The sequence below is a fragment of the Lonchura striata genome, chromosome 1 (assembly GCF_050655825.1).
Source record: "Lonchura striata isolate lonStrDom1 chromosome 1, ASM5065582v1, whole genome shotgun sequence".
NCBI lineage: Eukaryota > Metazoa > Chordata > Aves > Passeriformes > Estrildidae > Lonchura > Lonchura striata.
In genome coordinates, this window is record NC_140703.1 from 115,040,242 (window position 1) to 115,065,904 (window position 25,663).

The window sequence follows — 25,663 nt, forward strand, 5'->3', positions numbered from 1 at the left end:
GCCATAAAGCTGAGTTATAGGTTTCTGTCCCCTTTGGCTCCATGGGGAGCTCTCTCCCCTTCCATGCACAGGTCACACTGGAAAATTGCTTAGCAGAAGCAATTCTATCCAGTGGAGGTGACAAGTGCCACTGGCAAGAGTTGATTTGTTCTCTATTACCATTTGGCACAGGATTAGAACAGCCATCTGTTCTCTTAATTTCGATCAACCCAATTTAGGCTGTAATAACACAACGCCGTTAGATGTGTTTCCAACAAAGGAAAAATCAAATATGTTTTTTTAAATCATATTGGGGGTAACATTACCCCTATTTAAAGACTACCAGCATGCTGGGGGAAAAGGGCATGATAAAAGAATAATTAACACTGTGATTTTAAAATATTCTCATTTTCATACAAGAATATGATGCGTTAATTCGACAGGAAAGTGTTCACATTTTCTTATGAATAATACATGAGAACAATCTCACATAGGAAACCTAAACAGAATTTATTTTAATCTCTAATATTATGCAGTCTAATGGAAAACATTAAAACCTTACATAAGAGCAATTTCATAATTGTTAATGTGACCTCTTCTCACTTAGAGAAACGAACACATGATTTGCTAAAAGTGCTCAACTTTAAGGAAGTCAGTAGGTTATTTAGGACACTGGTCAGCAGACAGTAAAATGAGGAGTGTGCTTCAAATATATTGTGGGTTTGGGGCCCTTTATTAAGCCTAGATATGACTCAGTTTCCTCCATCTCTTCCTTGTTTTCTTTAGGACAGGGAGATCCACCTCTTTGGGGTCCATCTCTTTATCTCCAAACCAAGTGGTTTGCTAACATTGCAGATGAAAGCATGAATTTATGAAATTTTGTTAAGAAAAGCAGTTGGCAAAATATGCCAACTGTTAAAATATTGGTGTAATGGCAAAAGATAACACAGCTTGCTTGTGTTAAAGAGGTTTGATTTGAACACTGAGGTTTTCATACCAATAATTCCAGTTTTAGGACAGTCAGGTGGTAGGTCACATTTACAGGAGGAAAATCCCTGAATCCAGGACTCTGAACAGGAGATCACAGTTTTCCACAATGGGTTCAATTACTGGATGGGTACATGGAAAAAAAATTGTACAGAGGAAAATGGTGACATTTTGCATCTCCTATGACCAGAACCAGAAATTTCAGAACTGAATTTATGTGCATGATCCAAGCTTGAAGAGGTACTTCAAAAAGTTGTTAAGGTGTTGAGTGAAAAACTACAGGAATATTTCAAGATATGAATAATTCACAGTAAATGATTTAGGAAGTTCAATCTGTATAACTAATTAAGGAGAGAGATGGTATAAGAGGTAATTTCCTTGTGTTCTGTAAGGACTTAAATGGGCAGAAGATTTTTGACTGTGGAGGAAATCTTTAATGAAGGCACAGTAAGGTCCAATAACTGGGGCAAAGGCAGGTGGACCAAACAATACACTAATTTTCAAAAGTAAGAATAATTGGAAGAATTTACCCAGGGCTATCACATGCTCTCCACTTACAAGAAATCTTTAATCATTACTAATGTCTTTTTAAAAAAGCTATAGTGTAACTTCCAGATATGGATTTGGGCAGGGGTTAATGGCAAAAGGATGGAAGTTGAAAATAAATGACTCTAATGGTCTTTCTTGTCCTTGGGTCTATATATTTTCAGTGTCACCATGAGGCAAAGTTATGTATTATGTTGGATGCTGGGGAAAGTTATGGGTTCCATTCCCTCGTTTTCCACTGACTTTTATGAATTGTATGAAACCATGTATCTTAGAGAGCTCCTCTGTAAAGAATTTAAATTTTCATAAAATCACAGAATGCTTTGGTTTGGAAGGGACCTTAAAGGACATCTAATTCAAACCCCCTGCCATGGGCAGGGATACTTTCCACTGGGCCAGGTTGCTCAGAGCCCCATCCAACCTGGCCTTGGGTTTAAATTCTATTTTTAAACAAGTTTAAATACTATTTTAAATGGTAATATATTACTATGATTGCCCACACTACCAAGGCAAGAGATAGCGAGCGCTCCTGGGAACCTTTGAAGTCTTTGAGTGAGACACATATTCCAGATATTGAACAAGGTTTTCAAAGGCATCAAGCATTGAAAGCCAAAAGAGATTTCAACGTCTTTGTAAATCAGATGCTGAAATTATTATAATCACTTTTTCAAGGCATTAATACAAACACTGCTGAGGAGGAATAATAAATGGGAATTATGAGCTATATTTTGACAGTGTTTTTTTTTAAATTGTTGTGAAGGAGGCTTCTCTGTCTTCCTGTCTTGAAGCCTGCTAGCAGCCAAGCAAACAAAAAGCTTCAGCTGATCTGAAAGGATTTTTCACTTAGAAAAATCTTTATTTGGCATATTAAGTAGGCGAGTCAAAAAAATTAGACTTCATTAGAGCAAAGCAGGGGCGATTAAATTAAATGTGCCTGAAGAAGAAAGCCCTCCCCTGGATCAACAGGGCAGTGGGAGCTTGTCTGTCCCATCCTGGTGCTTTTCTAAACACTTTTTGAAGTACAGAAGGCAGAACACTCAACACTTCAGCTTTGTCACAGCCGACAGCCTGTCGGGTTTAATGAAAATGCTCTCAGTTTAGAAGATGACAGAAATTACATGCATTTCCCCTTTTATTTCTCTGTCATCTTTTTCTGTCTCGCGTTTCTACAGGAGGAGGGGTTGGTTATTAAAAGCATTACATAAGTATGCAAAATATGTTAGGAAGAAAAGAGGAAAAGGAAAATCTTTAGCAATGCAATTATACACAATGTCTGTTGGTGGGAAATGTGGGATAACATCTGATGTGTGGCAATAACTATTTACTTTTAGCTATCTTTGAAGAGGGTGAGGGAAAAATCTCTAGATAATGCTTTAAGTGAAGGTTTTATTGTATAATTGCCTGAGTAATTTCCAATAGGAAGATGATCTAAGCATTGTTAGATAGCTTGAGTGTGTTCATAACTTCTCCAGAAAATACAGCAAGATAACACTGAGCAATTTCATGGCTCTGCAAAGCTTTTACATTCCTCTTTTAATAAGTGGTGGGCTTTTAATAAGTGTGTCTGCTCTCACAGAGCCAAAAGTGTAACTGCATCTCACTCACTGCCAGGGCTGAGCAGGGAAGGTTTCACCTGCAAGTATCAGTGAGTACTATGAGATCTGGAAATAGCCCACAGCTCCTTTAAATTCATCACCCAGCCACTCCACGTCCTCATCCACATCCACAATCCACACCCCAGCTGTGATTCCAGAACTGCTCTCTAGAGTTTAAAGGGAAGCTCTGAATTTGGTCATATCACTTAATTCCTGTGCCAGCTTTTTTCATGCTTATCCTGAGAAGAGAGACAAAATTGACTACTAACGATGTCCTGTGTAGACCATGTCTGAAAACTGTGCAGAGCATCTGAAAACAGTGACAGCTGTGGAAAAGCACAGAGTGTGCCATTCCTATTCTCTGGACAGAGAGACACAATTCTGTCCCTCAGGAGAAGCACAGAGAGAAGAAGAGAAAACAATCTTTATCTCTGCTGCTTTGTTTTCCCCATGTGGAATGTGGTGTGGAGATTGTTCACCTGCAGTGATGGCTGGGTTGGATTCTGGTGAAGTTGTTTGGGGTCAGTGACCAATGGATCCAGCTGTGGCTCGGGCTCTCAGCAGAGTCATGAGTTTGAGTTAAATAGGTAAGTAAGAAGTGAGTATGTAGAATAGGATAGTATCTCATTAAATAGTATATTAATGTAATATAGTATAGTTTTAATAAAGCAGATCCTTCAGCCTCTTGATCTGGAGCCAGACATCATCATCTCTTCCCTGAGCTGGGGTTCACCACATTTTTGCTATAAGGAAGGGATTTTCTTTTCAACTTTGGCCCCATTTGTGTGATCATAAACTTGTGCACTTGTGCATACTATTCATGTCCAAAGGTGTGAAATGGAATCATGGAGAAATGGAATTATGAAGAGAAATGGAATTATATGTATTTGGCAAAGGTGAAGATAGACCCCAGAAAGAGAAAGCTTTAGGAAGCCTTCACATGCATTAGGGGCACATTTCTGCCTCTCAGCTGTTTAGGCTCCACTCACTTGACACAAATGCACAGCAGGTGCAGATTTACTGAAGGGACCAAAACAATCCCAACCACCCCCCTGACACCTTTTTGTCTGCTCCTGAGCCTGTGGTGTGGTTGCAACCTCTCCACTGCCATCCACCCTGGCACAGTTTGGTACCAGAGTCACATCCCAGCTGGAAAAGCCTGATGTAAGCCTTGCCTGGGCTGCAGAGATGTGTGTGCACAGAGCAGGCAGGGCTGGGGCACTGCTGAGGGCTGGAGCCCTGTGCTGCCTGCATGCAGAGCTGGTGGATGGATGCTCACACAGCTGGAAACAAAAGCAAGGCAGGGCTGGCTTTGCTGCACCCCCCAAGCCAAGCCTTTAAATGTGATTCCCACCTCCTGAAGCTGTCATTTTGTGCTGCCCATGGAGCATGAGGGAGACAACTGCGCTTCAATTGCCTCTAGTTCTTATAACATATTCCCTGGAAAAGCTAGATTTTCTTTATGAATATTTCAGGAGTGCAGAAACTGCTTGTGAACCGAAGTTTGACATCTCGTGGTTTTCACACCAAAATTCTAAATATTCTTCTAACCTAAATTTAGAAGTAAAGGCAAACCTTGTTAAAAGGCAGAGATGTTGAGTAGCACTATTTGATAAGAAGTTAGGGTGGCAAAAATTTGAGTAATGCACACACTCAGACAGTGCTCTGAGTAATTGAGAATGTGAAAGGAAAACACTCAGCATAGGGCAGAACATTAGATCAAGGAGTTACAGTGTATTTTTTTGGTTTCATTTATTACTACTACATGTCTATATCATTTCATCCAAACATTACAACTAAAATATTAAAATCTAAGATGTAAGAAAGCTTTTATTTTTTTTCATGTAAGCTTTTCAATGCTATGTTTTAGACATCTGGCTATGAAACTGAACTATTACCCATTCAGGTGATTTTACTGCTGTATTCCACAATATCTTTGTTCTTAAGTCTTCTCTATGCAAGCAATTTAAGTTTTCAGAGGCATATGAAGTCAGTACGACTTCTGTATACAAGAACCTCTCTAGCCTGTAAATGTGTAAATCCACCTGTTCTGGAGTACATTGCTGCTCATGGCTGGGGAGAGAGCACTTCCCACAGTTCTCCCTCCTCCTTTGCACCTTTCCTTGCTCTGCTCTTCTTCCTCAGCAAAGGAGCTCAGCACCTTCTGTGCCTCAATTATGCTGATTTATTTTCACAGAATCCCAGAACCCCTGGGGCTGGCAAAGCCCTCCCAGCCCATGGAGTTCCAGCTGTGCCCACCTTGTCCCCAGCCCAGAGCACTCAGTGCCACCTCCAGGGGACACCTGCAGGGATGGGCACTGCAAAGCTTCCTGGGCAACCCCTGCCAGGGCCTGAGCACCCTTTCCATGGGGAAATTCCTGCTGCTGTCCCAGCTGAGCCTCCCCTGGCTTGAAGTAATTTCCTCTCCTCCTGTCCCTGTTCCCTGGGAGCAGAGCCCGACCCCCTGGCTGTCCCCTCCTGTCAGGGAGATTTAGAGAAAAATAACATCACCCCTTAGCCTCCTTCTCACCACACTAAGCAACCACTTATTTAACCCTAATGTTGTTATTTAATAACTCTGGATACATCCAAGGATGGGAGAGATGGGCTGGTGTTGTTTTATTCAATGTTCTCTGCTTTGAGGGTCAGACCGGTGACATTAAATATTTGACATTTTTTTTCCCAATTTCTTTTATATTATGGTTTAAAGGATATCACCCTCTGTAATGAAACCATTTCCTTTCTGTCTTCCCTCTGTTGGATTGCTTTCCCACTGATGCATCTGTGAGCAAGCATCCTGACGACACTTAATTATTAAAAAGTCATTGCTCAAACAGAGCTCTGAAGAAAAGGAATTCTTTCTTACTGCATATTACTGGATATTAGTTCATAATGGGTTTCATTCTTGTGTATTTCTCCCCTAATTATGGAGCCTGATATATTTTATAATACCTAATTACAGTTTCTATAATACTATATAGGTATAGGTACATATATTGTGAGAGCTACCAGCTACAGAGAAATTTAGCAGAGATGAAAAGGAAAAGTTACTCACATTTACCTCAATGTAAAAGTTTTGGAAAAGCACACACAGTTTAGATTACAGTATTTTTTTTAAGTGGACATATTAACCAGGTGAGGGTTAAGTTTACAATGCATTCTAAACACATTATTTCAATTTATTATATTATTTGAAGTGCATTGGAGCAAACATGTACCGTGTTGATTTTAAGAGGGTTTGTGTCCTTGCTTTTGAAGTGGGTATGAAACATAACAGAGACAGTTGCGTGGGTGCCAAATGATCGAAACTGCTCATGTGACCATATAAACAGTGGAATTTGACACATATTCTAGAGCTAATAATGAAAAAAAAGTCATATTTGAAGAAAATGTAACCTGTAATACTTTTATTTTGAAAGAAGATTAGTAGAAACTCTGACCTTGAATGAGTCAGACTTGTTTGGGTTTGGAGATTGTGGCTTTACTGGGCAGGGTGGGGTGGGACTGCTCCTCACCCTGGAGCTGTTTAACTTGGAGGCATTACAGGTGTGAGCAAATTCCCTGCCTCTCTAACCCCTACAGCTCTGCTGCAGGACTGCATCAGATCATCCTACAATACTGAACTAAACTGGGTTAATGCATTGGCTCTTTACCCCTTATTTAACTTCAGATGTTCCTTGTATTTGTTAATAGGCACATAGACCATGGCACATTTCTCTCCCTCATTCTTCACATTTTCCTTAAAGATCCCTCTGTTTCTGCACATGAAGTGCAAATAAAATACACATTAACTGGTCCCTTTTGAGCACTTGGTGAGCTTGGAATTCTCAGCTTCAAACCTGGCAACAAAAAAAAATCTTCATGCCCTGCGTCCTCCACCCTCCAGTGTGAGAGTAACAACCTGCAAATATTTTAAACCCTGCAAACTCTTGTGTCTTTCAGGACCTAGATTTCTCATCACATCCACGGGAGCCTTGTATATTTTAGACGTACAAAATGAAGATGGACTGTACAACTACCGATGTATCACAAGGCACAGATACACTGGAGAAACACGACAGAGCAACAGCGCAAGACTTTTTGTATCAGGTGCTCCTTTCCTGCATCTTGCTCGATGAAATGCTGCCTGTGTCTCTCTCTAGTGTGCTCAGCTGGCAAGGCACATTTTTTGGGTGGTTTCTGTCAAATGGAAACAGGGAGCTGCTGTGAAATAAGATGGGCCGTTTTAAAATTCTTTATTTTTTAAGTATGTTTTTCACAATCCAGCGGCTATTTCCTGAAGGCCCATAGGGGTGCACCTGCATTCAGCACGGTGATTTTTAGCAGGTTTACAGTACTTTATACAGGGACTGTGGATGGGATTCATCCCTTCAAAACTAGATTTCTGCAGGGAAATTTAATCACCTTTTAGCTAAACCTCACTGTTTAGCTAAAGAAGAGGAACACTTTTTGGGGTAGTGTACCTGCCCTGCTTTGGGGTGATCTGAATTGCCCCACGGTGCCTGTTCCCCTCTGTGACCTCAGCAGGAGTTCAGGACATTGCACTCAGCTGGAGATATTTCCACCTCGGGATTTTCATGTTACCTGAGGTGCATTTCAGCATTCCTTTTCATTCATCCCATTCCTACCTATACTAAAGTAAGCAAATATTAAAGCAGCCAGAAGAAAGCTGGCTTTCTTTAAAGAAAGAAAGAGAAAAAAGTAATAAAGATCTTATGCTCCTCCCCAAAAATTATTTCAGAGATAAATAATGAAAACCTTTACCTTTAAATAACTCAACTTTAAAACAATACCCTACAAGTTAACATAACCCATAAGTACAACTATAAGAAAAGCTTATAAAAAATAAGAGAGATTTCACAATTATAAATTTCCCCAGGTGTCTGCTATTCATAAAAATTGAAAACCACCAAAACTATTTTCTTATAAAAAAGTCTCTATAACATTAATAAAAAAAAACTTCTCTCCCTGTGTCTAAAACAAGACTATTCTAAAAGTAGTAAACTGACTAAAATATTAAATTTTATTTCTTTACATTATCATTAAGAAAGAAAAAGTTATAAGAAGAAAAGAAGTGTCCTAAAGGTTTTATTCTAATTCTTATTACTCTTGGTAATGATTAATTATTTAATTATTTTTATTAATAATAAAAATAATATATTATTAATAATATAAATATTAATCTTTTTTCTCCCCTTTTAAAATTTGAAACCTGCTTCACCTTTCTCCTAATCCTACTTCACAAAAATAAATAAATACATTCTAATCAATACACTAGTAATTAACCAACACTAAACTCATTAATATATTAACAAAAAAAAATCTTAAATTGATGAACAAAAACCACTACACAAGGGGACACCAGCATGTTCCCCTGCTTCCAGGAGGGATCTCCAGCCAGCAGGAGAAGGTGCCAGTGCACCCAGGGGTGCTGCAGGCAGACAGGAGGATGGGGTGGCAGCTCTGGGCTGAATTCCAGGGCAATCTGTGCAGCAGTTGTGAAAATAAGAAAGTGGATGAGCTATTTTAACTTTTCCCTGTAGTTTTAAATGAGCTCCTGATTGCTGAGTGTGTGATGGACAGTTGGGTTCCTCACAGCCACCACACACTCAGGGCTCTCAATACATTGCTGCTCCAACACAGATTTTTCCTCACTTTTATTCAGTGAGAGGCAGTGCCAGTTGTGGGTGAGGTGAAGGAGGAGCTGATCCCAAGCCTGGGTCTGGAACTTGCTCTCAAATATTTCTCTGTAGGATTAGCACTTCTCCACCTCCCCTTCCTGCCCCTTGTTTGCTGTTTGTCCATAATTGTTCCTTTTGTTTTCCTGTGAGCAAATCCAGCGTGGTTTTCCTACATCCACAGAGCTCACTGGGGCTGTATCCCAGATTTTCTCTTTCTCCCCAAATCCTTACCCTATATAAATCATCCCCACCATCCCACTGAAAGCCCCACATTGCTTTTTCTCCTTTTCCCCGTTGTTAAGTTTCCTTAAAGGTCAGTCAGGGTTTGGTGGCTTTCCCAGTCTGACAGCCAGTGGGGTCATTCCCCTTTTGACCCTTTCCTCTCCTCTTCTGTCAGAATAAAACTCCAGTGGCCAGCTCTCACCTCTCCACCCCTCTGCTTGAGAGCCCTAAGGGAGACAGAGGTGAGCACAAGGCTTTCCATTATTAACCTGCCTCTTGCCCTCCTCCAAAATGGACATTTTATTCAATACAATCAAGTCTTTTGGAGTCCTCTGAACACACAGGGCAGTACTTAAATATAGTAATGATAACAAAAATAATTTTTAAAAAAATTAAAAAACTAAATTATAATAATAATTAAAAAAAAAACCAAAACAGTGGGTTAGAATCACTTACCAGTCAGTTCCAGGAGTTTCTCCCTTTGATTCCTGTCCCCTGTGGGTAGAACTCTTGCCTCTGCTTTCCCCAACCAGATGAAGAAGTTCTCCTGGATAATAATCTGCCTGGTGTGGTTTTTTGAGAACAGGCAGGGTTCTACCTTCCCAGCTGGCTCCATAATATGGTCTGCTTCTTGTGAAATCACATTAAGGCTGAGCCAGTGGGAACATAAATAAAATCAGGCTTCTATCTTGGTTACCACAGGAAAAGTTCTGGTTATCTCACTGAACAAAATGGGGGAAATGAAAGCTCTGTCTTGTTTGAAATTTAGGACAAACAAACACCCTAAAGGATGTTCTCTGTCTGGAGCTGCCTTTTCTATTCTCCTCCACAGACCAAACTGAAGCTGCAAATTTTACCTGTGTGCAATAACTGGGCTTTTTAATTCAACATGATTAATTATTCTTGATCAGGGCTCTGATTTCCAGTCCTGTTAATCTACTGAGTAAGTGCAGCAATCAGGGGCAGAGTTTGTCTCTTAATATTTTCTAAAAGATTTTCCTTTTCCTTTACTGGAATTTGTATTTTTAAAGAGTGACTCCTTTAAGAACTGGGATCAGAGAATCCATGAACATAGTTCTGAAAAGTCTGCTTGCATAAGACCTACATTTTTGCCTTCCTTTTCCATCCATATTTGTTCTTCACTTGTTTGGGATGAAATAGTTTGTGGTGGATGTTTCTCATGTTTTCTGGCCACATTTAACACAAGTTAAACTTCATTATTGTTTTGAAACAGTGAGATAGTAGCAAATAAAATTTAAAAATTAGCAAAAATGGTGAATAACTAATATGCCTATATTAATTAAAAAAAAGTTCCAAATTTCATTTTGAGTAAGAATATCTCCTTGACATCACATGGCCTTTCTAAATAAAATTAACCCAAAGCCATTAACATGCAACAGAATATATTTCTAAGACTCATTATAGTGTCTTTTTCCAACAAAAATTTTGCCCTGCCATGAATTCCATCTCCCAAAATCATTACTTCTTTTTACACTCCATACTCTGAAAAATCCTTATGATTTTTAAAGCACAAAAATTTTCCTCTTCTGTCCTTCAAAGAAAGTCCAAAGTAGAATATTTTAAAACAATATTTTTGCCTCAGTTTTTCACCATTGTCCTTGCTGGAAGTCATTTGCAGCTGACTGTTAAAGCATTGTAAAATAATAATTCAAAAGAGGCTATACACATATTGGAACTGGGTTATGTTACTTTGGTATTTTTTGCCTCATTGCTGGTGATTGCAAATGAACCCTTGGGTTTCTTTTGTGCTTTGTTTGGTTTTTGGTTTTTTGGGATTTTTTCCCCCTTAACCGGAATGTATGAACTCTACTGGTTTTAAATATGAGTCTGTTCCAGGAATAACCCAAAGAAATGTTTTTTACTGTCCATTTAAGTATATTATATATATATATATATATATATATATATTTTTTTTTTTTTTTTTTTTTTTTTTTTTTCTTCCACAGAGTGGAAGAAAACAGGTCACTGGAATCATATCTTGTGTATCCCTGAATATATTTGTAAAACCTCCTCTATAACAGCAGGGTGAAATTTTCTTCCTTACGTAGGCAAATCTCAGTTTAGCTGTCCTGCAACTGGGACTCCAGGCTGTGCTGCTGCTGACAAGGCTCAAGTTGAGAAGGAACAAAGGGAAATGACCCCAGAATAGAGAATCCAGGATCTGCTGTGCTGCTTGAGTAGGAATGCACAGCCAATACCTCTAAAAGACAGTTAGGCTTTTTTATTATTTAAATATGTAATTATTACTTCCATCTGAAGAAATTGATTTCCTGTAGATGTAACCTTCTTAAGAGCCAGAAACTGTAATTTCTTGCCTGCCAGGTTTTACTCTCAGTTAATTCCCCACAAAAGAATCTGTGCTTGGTAACAGGGATGCCTGATGACCCAAGGGGTGAGAGAAGAGCTGGCTGATCAATTAGTCAAATTGACATTGGCCTTCCCAGCAGCATCCTGGCAGATTGTGCTTTCACTGAGCCAGACATAAACAGCATGGCAAGCTCAAAAATTTGTCCCATCTTGATGCCAAATGTGGACCTTGAGGCCACTGATTCATCCAAAACCACTCATTTAACCACCGCAGACGTCCTCCTAATGAGGCACTCAGCAAGCTGAATGTGGCTTTGCCCTCAGTGCATCAGTGTTTTCCTGGCACCTAGAAAGCAGAAAAACTTCGGCTGTCACCTTTCATTGGACTTGGCATTTTGGGGGTTTTATCGAGAAATAGTCACACTAAAAAAAACCCAAAACAAAACAAAACAAAACAAAAACCCCAAACCAACAGATTTAGTCCATTTTTTAAATAACATGGTTTTGATTTCTGGATTGATAGTTTACCTTGAATAGCCTTAAGATGTTTGCTCTCCTTGGTGCCAGTTGTGGCTGCAGTTCATAAAGATATATTTAAGCTTGTTTTAAATCAGCTAGCTCAGGTACTGATTACTTTTGGAATAGCTTGAATTCAGAATAAACTGCTCCTTTAATCTTTCCAACTCTGTACAGGAACCTGCTGCAGCTGCCCTGTGAGCAGCACTTGAGTTTGCTAAGTTAGAATGACTCTTGAAAATGCCAGAATTGTGGCAATCACACCTACATCCAGTCAGCTGTGATTAGATATACCCAAAAAGAGGTCAGTGTGTCAGGTTGGAGTTGGTCAGCATGTGGAGTTTCTTTGTGAGACAGAAATCTTAGCAAAGCGTGTGCCTGTGATGAGAAAATACTTTGATGAATATTTCTTCAGTATTTTTGTTGCAATAGCTCCAGGATGGGTGGCACAAAAATTTTAAATAGTGTCAAGCTCTGTCTCCAAAATTTTCAAACTGGAAATTACAAAGCAAGCACTATTTCTGATGGGTACATGCACCTCTGGTGAAGGCAATCCTGCCAGACATCTGTGAGATACATAAATCTGTGCCAGGTTCTGCACAAGTGAGGGCTGCAATTGTCAGCAAATTGAGCACAGAAAGATGCACTATTAAGCTGTAAGTTGGTCTTGTCACGTTAAGTTCTTTTCCCACAGAAGAAGAAAAGGCTTGTCTGTCATTTTGACTGCAGATAGAAATCCCTGTTCCTTTGCCCATTTGTCTCCTGACAAGGGAATAAATTGCTCCTTTAATTCAAAGCCTTCAGACCACCTAGAGAAGGGACAATGTGTTGGCTCCAATCTAGTTGAGAAGTGGCAATAATTGCTAAGGCAACACATTTCTGGCTCTCTGTGCTTCTCACAGGGAACATGAAGGATGACCAGCAAAACATTTGCCACCTGGAAAAAATCCAGTGCGAGGATTTCCAAGCAGTGATGAGTTGCTTTAGCAGCATGTGCTGCTGGATCCCAGCCACCACAACTCAAACTGGTGGCTGGGTCAGAGAAGCAAACTGTAGTGCCCAAAACACTGGGCAGGCGAGTGAGAAAATGCAGGAGAAAAAAAATATTGACACATTGCTTGGTGAGTTAATTTTGAATCTCTGGCTGAAAACGAGTTCCTCTGTGTTTTCCCGTTTCAGACCCAGCGAATTCAGCTCCATCTATCCTAGATGGGTTTGACCACCGCAAAGCCATGGCAGGACAGCGAGTGGAGCTGCCTTGCAAAGCATCAGGGCACCCGGCACCAAAGTACCGCTGGCTGAAGGACAACGTGCCCTGGGAGCCCGACAGCCGCTTCAGGCAGACGGTGACGGGGCTGCTCATCGAGAACACGCGGCCCTCGGACTCGGGCAGCTACGTCTGCGAGGTGTGGAACAACTACGGCACCGCCGAGGTCATCGGCCGCCTCCACGTCAAACGTAGGTCGTGGCTTGGTGCTCCCAGTGGCAGGGGAGAGCTCGGACCTGTCCCTGCCTCTGCCAGGTCTCTGCTGGCAGTGGACAGCAGCTTTTATGGAGGTGGCCAGTGTTATGAGTAGATGTGGGGGGTTAGATAAGTCCCTGCCTTTTGCCCGAGGTTCTGGAGCTTTATTGAGGTGGCCAGCACCACAAAACCCACCCTCATTCGCAAGTTCTTCAATAATGGTTGATATGGTCGGTTACAGAACAAGTTATCCATTGAATAGACATAAAACTAAAAGCAAACTATATACAAGACTTAAACCAAACTATATACTGCTGCTATAGGACACGAGAAAGCACAACACGAGCCACTGTGATGGCAAGGTAAAAAAGAAGAAGGTTTATTTTTTGACTCTAACCTTTATACTTTTCTAAAGGTGACAGTGGATTGGAGAGTGAATGGGCCACCTCTCCAAAGTCATTGGACAAACTGCTAGTACATCAACTTCCTCCACCCCCACGAAGGAATGCAAAACAATATGTTGTTTATAGCAAATGTGTGGGAAAGTTTTCTAACAGAATGTAAACTCAGAAGGCTTTAGGAAATCTTAAGAATCAGGGCAACAATATACAACACAGGTGTTGCCCTGATTTTTAAAAGTGTTGTTTTCTTTTATAGTTCTTTTGAAAGTCTTGAAGTTCTCACAAAACTTCTTCAGCCTTCTGATCTGTTTACATATTTCTACTGGAATTCTCACACACTGTTCATGTAAATAATAATTGTTTTGCATTCTTCTTTGTAAGAAGAGAAAATTTATGGACTGTTAATTTGACCAGTGTAGCTAAAAAAGTAGTAATTCCATCCTCCAATCCATGGTCACCTCTGAAATTCTATAAATATTAGATGCTCAAATAAAGCACTCTCTTTTTTGGCCTTTGAACTTACCAAGTGTTTGTGTACTTGTTTCGTGTCCAATAGTGACACACAGGAATAAGGACAAAAGAGACTACTAGTAAATAAATACAGCAGGAGGCTAAAGATACCATTAATTTTGCAGCTAGCAAATAATAATTTAACTTAGGAACCAATGTTTCTTACCAACCAATTTGTGATGGAGCACACATCAAAATAATTTCCCTCAATTCCTAAGAATGTAACCACGGAATCTGCATCCAAACTCCTGGGAGAAGTCCCATATGTTTATCAGGGTGTGTGTAGGAGGATTCTGCCTCTGTGATAATTTGTGTGTCTTTTATAGTCTTTGTAAAACAGTGTCTCTCAGTCAAGAATATTTATTTTTCTTTTATCTTTTCCCACATCTGCTCTAGGATAGGATATTGATTCCTAGCTGGGGCCTGAGCCCTTTTGGAGACAGAGATGATCCCATTGGGCCTTTCACCCACCTGGGTTATCTCTTCCATATGCACAAACCATCTATGGTAAAGAGAGGGAGGACATGTCCTGCCACAGCCAGCACCCCAAAACCCACTCTCACTCACAAGTCCTTCATAATGACCACTCAGGTCTACTACAACATGAATTATTTAGAATAGACACAAGGAAAACAGACGTAACACTTTAAACAGATTTACCACACAGGATAACAAAAAAAGAACTACTAGTAGAGAAAAACAGTGCACGATAATAAAGGTACCTGTGTTATAGCTAGTGAAGAAATTGTTTAGATTAGGATTAGGATATTAGATTAGATTAGATTAGATTAGATTAGATTAGGAGTTAATGTCACCTACCAGTGAATGATATTGATGTGCAGAAGTCTCCTAATTTCTCTCAGTCCCAGGGAAGTCTCTCAATAGCAACATCTCAGCATTGAGGAAAACTCTCCACACACTCAGAAAAAATATAAGAGATTTCTCTCAGTCCCAGGGAAGTCTCTCAATAGCAACATCTCAGCATTGAGGAAAACTCTCCACACACTCAGAAAAAATATAAGAGACTTCTGATTTTATGAAAATCATGGTGGTCCTTATTAATGGCAAAAGTAGTTGCTTGTTGGTCACTTATTTCTGCTTATCCTTTCCCATGCATTCAGGGCAGGATGTTTATTTCTGCCTAAGGGTGCTTTCAGCCGAGATAATTCATCACAAGGCAAACCATTCAGGCCTAGTTTAGATTTGGAGAAGTAGATAAGTCTTTTGTTGTGTCAGGGGGTGAAAGGTCCTGTCACAGTTGATTGTTGGTGTTGTTGCCTGATATCAAAAGAGAAAAACCCTTGCAACAGTGCTGAAATAGTAAAATAAAAACCAGACCTTGATTGGAAGCTTCCAGGTGTCCCAATGGTCATGGGCACACCCAGCACTGGATCTCTACCATTTTATAAGTTTAACAAAGTAGTATTCATAACAAATATTGTCTAATTAAAGAGCAGTTGGTTAGGTAATGTTTGGAGTAGGTCTAGGGCTTCTTTGCCCCACTTCTTGTTATTATGTCTTCTCAGATTCTCAGTTGTGAAACAAAATGTTCTTCTTCTAGGTCCTCTACTTGAAATAGGACAAAACAGTATTTCAGGAATGTGTTAGAAGGGTAGCTTTTTGTTCTAAGATTTGAGAGAAAGGGTGGGAAAAATACTAGGAGCTACATAATTCTGGGATAATATTCTTCAGAGCTACAAATATATGAAAAATTCATAAAAGCAAAACTTTTTAGGCATCAGTATCAAGTTGTTATCTTACCTTGCTGTTCTTTCTGTTTCCTTAATTTATCCTAGCAATGATTAAAGTCCTCAAAGTTGTGGAACGACACAAAGCAGGCTCTGTGGAGATGAGTTAGTTGGCCAATTGAGCGATCAGAAGTGCAAATGGATGCAATTTCCAGTGTAGCTCTATAATTTATCACATGGAGGATATGTAATTTAGAAGCATGAATTGGGTGCTGGAAAAGAAATTGCAAATGTTCTCATAAATAAAGCTGCCAAACTCTCATTGCCATGACTCATGGTGCTCAGTAATATTGAATACTCATACTTCCCCTCAGTCGAGTATTCATGTGTGAATATTCTGAATGTTTCACAAATTCTACAAAGATAATTATTACTTCAGGAGCACCACTTTGGAAAAGTATTATGCTACTACTGTTGAAAAAAACCACAAAATTATTTCTTGGAATAGAAATAATGCTCTGTGAACTAACAGTTCCACCTAGACAGCGTGACTAGCAAACTGAAAAGGGAGAAGTTTGTGAGAAGATCAGGCCATAAAAATATCCTCACAACTAATTGTACATAATGGTTTTGGGCAAAATAAAACTGAGGTTAAAAATCTGCCATTCACAAGTTATAGCTGAGGAGCTTTGTTTCTAAAGGTATTCATCAAAATACTTCTAAAAAAAGAGTTTAATTCCATCTGTCTTGTATGATGCAAAGTCCAAACTTGCAGAGACATGATGTAATTGTACAAACTTGCAGAGACATGATGTAATTGTACAATTGATGATACCCAAAGCATCCCCAGTGCCTGGTGATGTGTTTTTCCTAATGACTCTGCACTCAGACAGCCAGGGGAAATTCTCTGGATCAGGCTGGCAGGAAGTAAAAGCTGGGCAAGGAAATTTTACCCTCCTCTGCAATGGAGGATGTGGCTCACTTGCATCACCATGGCTCTGGGATATGAATGATGCACTTGAGTGTGACTACTTTGTTTAATGGATTGTTGCCAGTTTTTTGCTTTTGTAGTGTTTTTATAGGAAATAGAGATATTCAGTGACTTTTAACATGCATCTGAGCATGGATCAATTAATAATTGCTTTAGACCTTTAGCTGTAATCCAGAATGTCTGAGGCACTGTGTGTGTTTTTTGTTTTTTTTCCAGGCCTCTGTTCCAGTTTAACTGCTATGGATTTATTCTAACCTTGATGTTATAAAATATTTAATTAAGTGAACAAGTTCCTTTTCTTTTTTAAGTGTGTTTGTGCACATCTCTGTGTGTGCAAACTGCTAAAATTAAAAATAGGATGGTCTTTATTTTGTGTCAGAGATAGTATCAGTGGTGATAACAATCCCTTATCTTTATAAGGAAGTCAAATCAATTTATACAAGACATGGGATGAAATCTGTGTTCTACACTGCTGATAAATCCTAGGTGGCAGGATAAAGATTGTTTTCCTTGCATTTACATTTATGACTTTTATTCAGTACTGTTCATCCTCCTTTTTTGCCATGTAAAACTTGGATTCTCCTGTTCCACTGTTTCTTCAGGCTGACTTGAAAATATTGTAATCCTTCCACATCAAAACAGAAAATCTGGTGAGCCCACACACTAAAACACTTCCATGTGGACATATCAGATGGATATCCATGGGTGTACCTGCATTAATATCTTCCACTCTTGAAAGCTAATCTTGTAATTGGCATTTATTACACTTGTTCACATCAGGGGGTAGTCTGGGACAGTGTAAGTTTGGTTCCTTTTGCCAGAAATTAAACCAGAGTTTCAGGAATGCACTTAATACACAAGATTCAAAGGTCCACACTGAGATAATGTGAAATAACATCCTGCCCTCCCTATAAAAACATTACAAAACCTGTGCAGTGCCATGTTAAATGCCTCAGCACTAGTGGTGTTACCTGTAGGTCTGATCCTACTGTTCATGTGGGCATGGGATTAGGTGTTGAATTTGTTATCCCTGTAGGTCTACTTTTTTTTTTTTTTTTTCATGGGTGCTGGTGGCAAAAATGGTTTATTTGAGCAATACAGGTATCTGTTATTTGATTTGTTGTTTTCTTTTAAGAAGGCTACAGCTGTTATTTTTATTGTTCTCCTTAACTGAGAATTGATTTGTTATTTGCACACAGATGCACATTTATACTGAATACTCCCTCTGTTTCCCTTTCTCTCTCCCTTATTTCGACTCAAACCTCCAGAACCGCTCAAAGCCACCATCAGCCCGCGCAAAGTCAAAAGCAGTGTCGGTAGCCAAGTGTCCTTGTCCTGCAGCGTGACGGGGACCGAGGACCAGGAGCTGTCCTGGTACCGCAACGGGGAAATCATCAACCCTGGCAACAACGTGCGCATCACCGGGGTCAACCGCGAGAACCTGATCATGGACGGCATGGCCAAGAGCGACGGCGGCGCCTACCAGTGCTTTGTGCGCAAGGACAAGATGTCAGCTCAAGACTACGTCCAGGTGGTGCTGGAAGGTCAGTCTCCACCCGCCTGGCAGTTTCCAAAATTGCACACAAGTCATCTTTGGTGCTGTTGTTTTAGAGTGGTGATGCCCTTGAAGATCTAGAAATGAAGCAATGCGCTTTTGAGACAGTATTTACAGAATCACAGAATCACTGGGTTGGGAGAGACCTTCAAGATCATTGAGTCCAACCCAACCCCAAGCACCTCAACTAAACCCTGACAGCCAGTGCCACATCCAGGCTTTGTTAAACACACCCAGGGGTGGTGACTCCACCACCTCCCCGGGCAGCCATTCCAGAACTTTATCACCATTTCTGTAAAAACTTTTCCCTGATACCCAACCTGTATTTCCCTGGGTGCAGCTCGAGGCTGTGACCTCTGGCTCTGTCTGTTCCTGGAGAAAGAGCCCAACCCCACCTGGCCACAGCCACCTTTCACGAGCTGTGCAGAGTGACAAGGTCACCTCTGAGTCTCCTGTTCTCCAGGCTGAGCACCCCCAGCTCCCTCAGTGGTTCCTCACAGGGTTTGTGTTCCCAGCCCCTCTCCAGCCTCATTGACCTTCTCTGGATGTGTTCAAGCATCTCAATGTCCTTCCCAAACTCAGGGGCCCAAAACTGGACACAGTATTGGTATAGGAGGTAATCTGTAATAAAAATAGGAAGGTAATAGGACCTGGTCTTTAATTGGAGGCCTCAAGGGGCAGATATGGAAAAATACCCTCCCCACACAGGGTGAATACAGTTTTATAAGTTTAGCAAATTAGCATAATTGACAGGAATTCTCAATTAGAACCTCAAGTAATGAGGCAATTCTCCCCCTTGGTTCCACCTCTTCTGGAGGCCCCCTTTCTTGCTACTAGCTGTACTTTGTTTATGAGAAAGTGTCTTGGGAGGGTAGCTCATATTTGGTTCCCAGGAAAAAGCAAGATAGGATTGGGGCCTTTGGGAATGTGTTTTATCTTTCTGTCTATCAGGGTAGGAAAAGTACTGGAGTGAGCTAGGAACTCTGTAATGGTCTACAGAGTTATGAATATATATGAAGAATATATAAAAGCAAAAATAATTTTGGCATCAGTGGAGTTTACAAAAAAACAGGGTACTCATGAAACGTCCATGGGGTTTATTGTGCCTTACTCATAAGAGAATGGAAAAATCAATTTGAAAAAAAAAATCTTTCCCAAGCAGGTCTCTGTTAAAAATCCAAACATTGCATTTCTTGTTGGGTGTATTGGCTGATGGCTTGGAGATCATCTTGAATAACAGAGGCATCTCTCTAATGAGGCTGTGGTGCAGGCATGGCATGGACACTATTTTTAGAGTCTCTGTAGAAGAAGAAGAGATTACCTGCCCGGACCGAGTTACCTCGGCAACCATGTCCCGTGACTAGGAAAGCCTAAAGAGCATATTGATAATCTATCATGGTGTCGGGAGAGTGCAGGTTATCAGAGAGCAACAGGAGGGAAGATTTCAAAGACACTCAGGTCTCACTGGGAAAATAATGTCTGCTTTCATCTCAAAAAAAAGCCTGTCACTTGAATTTTAAAAAGGGGGGAAAAAAAGAGGAGGAGGGGTGACAGAGGTATATAGTGTGCACGCTCACAGATTTATTGGTCCTATGTCAGCTCCCTTTCAGGATAAAAAGCTTTTTTTTTGTGTTGCTGCTCTTCTGTTTTCTGAGGGGTGACAGTATCCAGTACACCACAAAGGAAAAGGAAAGAGTCAGGAATGAAAATAAATAAATAAATTAGAAACTCTGTCACATAACCAATGGAACAGAAATGAAAGAGAGAGGAGGCAAAGGAAAAAAAAATGAAATTAAATAAAATTAAATGCTCTTCCAGGGATGCTGAGGCATTTCAAAATTCTGAGAATGCCACTGCTTATCTTTTTACCATGTGGCAAGCAAGGGAATTTTGCAGCCCTGTTTTTAAAGTAACATTTTCAAAGGAAAAAAATCACACACTGCATGACCATAGAAAGGACTTCCTAACTAATACCAGGGTGTCAGCACTCCTAAATGTTACCTCAGTGAACTCTCTGGAGAGATAATGGGTATTTAATCACAAAGTTTCTGTGCCCACCCATTTTCTTTATTCATTTCCCTGGTACAGGCTGAGTATTTTGGGAGACAATTCACAAGATAAAGTGTTTGAACACTCTCATTCAGAGAAATATTTATCTGTAGCACAAAATGACCGTTGACAGAAATTGGCATCACTGCTGTTACTGGCAATCTGTATTCAGAAAAGCTTCATTTAATACTTTCTCAAATGGGGCATTGCATGTCAGGACTAAACTGCTGTGTGAAATCAGCCTATGCAAGTTGTGCCTGGCTCTTGGCAACAGGATGCATCCTTAACTTCCCAAGGAGCTAAAATCTACAAGGAGAAGAGAACTCCAAATGCGTTGAGGTTTTGCTGTATCTTTTATAATGAACTCTGTATAGTTTTAGAATTTTTCTGCAGGAACAGAGCAGTTCATAGAGATGCCCGATCCTATTCAAGAGCTTATCCTACAGCAGAGCCATTTCCAGGTTTCCCAGAAGATGTTAAAGAAACTTGCTATAAGCAAAAGGTCATTTAAGTCCTCTATTGGCAGAATTTATTTCCCTCTCTCAATAATTAGGGTTACATCCTGGAAAACCGTTGCTTCTAAAAAAGATCTTGGCTCATGGGATATGCTGCAGGGTAGAAGGGACAAGCTTTATACCACGTAAGCACTGTTTTCCTGCTTTTCTCTCCCTCGGCAGACGGAACTCCCAAAATCATCTCTGCCTTCAGCGAGAAAGTGGTGAGCCCAGGAGAGCCAGTGTCCCTGATGTGCAACGTGAAGGGGACTCCCCTGCCCACGATCACCTGGACACTGGACGAGGATCCCATCGTGAAGGACGGCAGCCACCGGATCAGCCAGATCATCACGTCCGAGGGCAACGTGGTCAGTTACCTGAACATCTCCAACACCCAGGTCCGGGACGGGGGCGTCTATCGCTGCACCGCCAACAACTCTGCGGGAGTCGTCCTGTACCAGGCTCGAATAAACGTAAGAGGTGCTTGTCAAATCAGCTCCTCAAAAAAAAAAACACACATAACTCATTGTAGTGGAGAAGAAGATTGTTGCATGTGATGAGATTTTGGAATGCCAAAAACCGACTTACTGTTTTTGTCCTCTCCTTTTCTCCCCCTGCTCTCTTTTCCCACCCTGCCTCTCCAGCCCCATCTAGAAAGTGTATGGTATGGTTAAATGTTGGAAGAACCCTTTGGCTTGTGTCCTTTAGTCTATTTTTCCTATACTCATCTCTACTAGTTCACAGTCTCTTTGCTTTAGTCCTGCTGTGCATGTTTTGTTTTCCTTTTCCTTTCCTCCTTTACTTGTCCAACATCCATTGTAATTATTCATGTATACAGAACTTAAGCTTGAATTTCTGGCTCTACATGGCATAATACCCATCCTTCTGGGTATATATATATATAATTTATATACATAGTAAATAAAAAAGCTAATTGTTTCAGTATTCTTACGTGTAACAGGAGTCTAGCTCCATATCAGTGTTGTTATTTCACATTCATTAAATCACACTCAGCCTTTTAATTTGTAATACAGTAAAGATTTTATCAGGCAAGTATTGGATAACACAAATATATACCCCCACATAATTAGCATGGATGCTGCAGGGTAAGGAAAAAGTAGAGCATACAAAGATTAGGAAAACTGCTTAAGTAGCTCTTAAAAGTAAAAATCTGTCAAATGCAAAGAAGTGCGGCGCGAGCCGCATCCATTAACATCTGTATATCCAGAAAAAATTACACACATTCCCCCGAGCAAATGTGCCTTTAAATTGTCTTCAAGAGCTCCTTTCCTTGCCTTGGCAGGGCCAGCGAGCATTCGGCCCATGAAGAACATCACGGCCATCGCTGGGAGGGACACCTACATCCACTGCAGGGTCATCGGGTACCCCTACTACTCCATCAAGTGGTACAAGAACTCCAACCTGCTGCCCTTCAACCATCGCCAAGTGGCGTTCGAGAACAACGGCACGCTGAAGCTCTCGGACGTGCAGAAGGAGGTGGACGAGGGCGAGTACACCTGCAATGTCCTGGTCCAGCCCCAGCTGTCCACCAGCCAGAGCGTGCACGTGACGGTGAAAGGTGAGGACAGCTGGGAAGAGCAGAGCCCGGCTAATTGCCGGGTCCTTGGTGGAATTGCACACGTGGGATTGTCCCGGCAGGCGGATAGCGAGCGGTTTGAGGAGGTTAATCCAGATTTGTGTTTATTTTTAATGATGACATGGAGATAATCAGTCTTGTTCTCACCTGACTTTTACTGTCCGTGGCTCAGCTGGTCCTCGTTGTTTTTGTTGCTTCTGAGTGGGGGCCTTGCAGCTCAAGTTTGCTATGAGCACTTTTCACTACAACTAAATCAGGAAATGAATGGTTTGTCACACACGTTTCACTGGTGACTGATTTTCTACTGGACAACAAAGTTCCAATTTTCATTAGCCAGTGACTTCCTGGCTTTTAAAACATGAGATGAGAATTTTAATGTCTGCACATTTGCCACCAAGCAGAGACAGGAACTAAAAGCATTAACCTTGCTTTCCTCTTATTAAGTGATTATCTGAGTGCTCTTCATGCTTAGAAAGGTAACACTGTAAATAAATGTGACTTGAAATTCTAATAGGAATGCTTCAAATCTATTCAAACAGTCCAAAATAAGGATGTTCAGATGGCCCTGAAAGACTTCAGAAAGAGACTGAGAATAGGAATTTTTTACCATTGTGTCCTGACTGTTCTGACATTGGCAATGTTCAGACCTATTCATGAGGATACAAAAGACAGAAAACCTGATTGCACTAGAATCTAGCTTTGAGCAATGGGGACACTAAATACTGCACTTTATGTGAGCCTGTAGGAAGAATTGGGGCATAATTTCACTGTTCCTTAAGTTATTAGAAATTTTTCCTGGGGTGGGTTTTTTTTTTGGGTTTTTTTTTTTTTTGGAGGCAGAGGAGAGGAAGGAATGTGATTGAATCTTGTAACCATTCTCAGATAAGATGCAGAGAACAGTAAGGTAAAATGACTTTGTTACAGACATCTGATCTCAATTCCTTCTGCTCTGTTAGTTTTGCCCTTAGCACTCTGGAATGATGCAATTGCTATTTTTTTTCCAAGAGTTTAGGGGATCAACTTTAAGCCATGAGCAATTTGGACTCTGAAAGGCATGACATCTCCCACACCTGAGGCCATCATGGGCACTGGTTACAAGCTGTGGCATAAAAAGTCAACATCACCTTTTGTTTTCATGTGTGTGGGGCTTTGCTTGACATTACAGTGATATCACAGATCTGTTGATAGATTTTAGGAGCTGAATGACAAATCAGTCACTGTGTTCCTGATGCACTAAGAGACCACCATGGAAATTCTGGTGGGGAAAATCTGCCTCTTAAATGATACCATTTTTCAAATGACTGTCAAAATTAATGCAGCCAGACAAAACAAATCCAGCAGTCATAGGCATTGAGATCAAAACAATACCAGTCACTGAGAACACTAACTGGTATCTCAGGTGAAATACTACTTTTTCTTCCATTAGGTTACAGTTTCCAACTTGATAATTCCTCATCCAGAAAGCAGAATGCCAGCTCTAGCAATTTGGATTGAGCTGTAACTTTTGTCAGTGATTTTATTCCTTGATTTTACTTCCTCACTAGACCAGGTTGCTCCAAGCCTTGAAAAGACATTGTAATTTGAAAATAAGGTTAATAGCCTGGCCTCATCTACAGAGCCCAAAATGTCACAGGTGAGGTTTTTAGGTCAGACCTGAACAGTTCTCAGTGTTCTGCTGTTGTAGCCTGAGGTCAACAATGCCACAGCAGATTTTATCCAACATACTAGTAGGGAGTCAGAAGTGGCCTGGTGCTTTAAAATATTATTAATGTGTGAGTGTGTGTGTGTGGGTGTTGCCTTTTCATTTTATAGATTCCAAACCTAATGGGATGCGTTTTTAAGCACTTCTATTTGATACCAAAAAAATACAAAATATAGCCCAGCTTGTATACTGGAGGTTAGAATATTACATTGTAAGAGGTGTTAAAATCAATGCTCAAATACCCTTATTTATAGTTCAGCTTCTCCTACCATCAGTATAATTATTTTTTTCCAGAGAAACAGAGGGGGAATTATTGTCCATCCTCAATATGACAAGTCCTTTGCTTTGCTCTCAGTTCTGCTACAAGCTTTGTGGATGACCTCAAACCATTCACCTGACTCAGAATAGATGACACTGAACGAGCTGTTAGTTAGTGGATTTTTTTCTTGTCCGTGTTCTATTCTGAGGACATAATTATTAATTTCCTCATGAGTTTATCACCTCTGTGGTATCAGAATGTTTCAGAAACAATGTGTTCATTTTCAAAAGCCACCTGGGTCACCAGGAAAAATGGCAATAAAGCACAAACTGAACTCAAGAATATCCACACATTTTTTTTGTATATTCAATTTCAGAAGCTTATAGCTTAATTTTTCCAGTTCACCTGTAGCATTTATATGTTAATTATGTAGCATTTATATGTTCAAAGCTGTGCTCCCATTGAAATGAAGTTGCTCCTGAGAGTTCTGCTTTGTCCTTCAGAGCAGTCACGTCACCCAGCTTAGCAACCCCCTGGGAAGGACAGATTTAAGTAATTTAATTAGCTTTATCTGACAGATCTGTGGCAAAGGTAAATGCAGAATTTGGCTCTATGGGGCAGTGTTTATCTGCATTAGGCAAACAACTGGTTTTTAGAGTTGGCAGCTCTCTGCCACATTTACTTTCCACTTTCCAAAACCTCCAGCATGTAAAGCATCCTAGTTCTGGCTTGGATGAAGACTTGCTTAAAGCAGCATTTAAATAAAAACATGCAACACCATGAGCGTGCCATCAAATACAAGGGTGCTGTCCACTCTGCAGAGTATTTTGACATTTGCAAACATCCAAATGAAAGTGAAATCATCCTTCAGAAATCATGATAAGGTCACAGAGAAGAGAACAGAACATTTCTTGACAATAATTTTAAATGAACTTCTGGCTACCAGAGAACCTCAGTGGAGCTCTCAGAGCCTTGCTGTGCATCCTCCCACCCGGCAGGCTCTGGGAAAGGCAGAAGCTTGGGAGCCATCCTTCAGGTTTTAGCACTGGAGTGACAAATCTGCCTTGATTTCTGAAATCTCACCACCCTTCTGTGCTGTTT

At 40.5% G+C, this 25,663-nt stretch overlaps 1 protein-coding gene across 1 annotated transcript in view; it reads left to right on the top strand.

Moving 5' to 3' along the window:
- DSCAM (DS cell adhesion molecule) overlaps nucleotides 1-25,663 on the top strand; it is a 446,056-nt gene that overhangs the window by 252,236 nt on the left and 168,157 nt on the right. Inside the window, exons 4-8 of the mRNA XM_021527473.4 lie at nucleotides 7,050-7,196; nucleotides 13,034-13,312; nucleotides 18,175-18,450; nucleotides 21,188-21,484; nucleotides 22,308-22,583. Coding sequence (XP_021383148.3) covers nucleotides 7,050-7,196; nucleotides 13,034-13,312; nucleotides 18,175-18,450; nucleotides 21,188-21,484; nucleotides 22,308-22,583 — 1,275 coding nt within the window. The remainder of the gene's footprint in view (nucleotides 1-7,049; nucleotides 7,197-13,033; nucleotides 13,313-18,174; nucleotides 18,451-21,187; nucleotides 21,485-22,307; nucleotides 22,584-25,663) is intronic.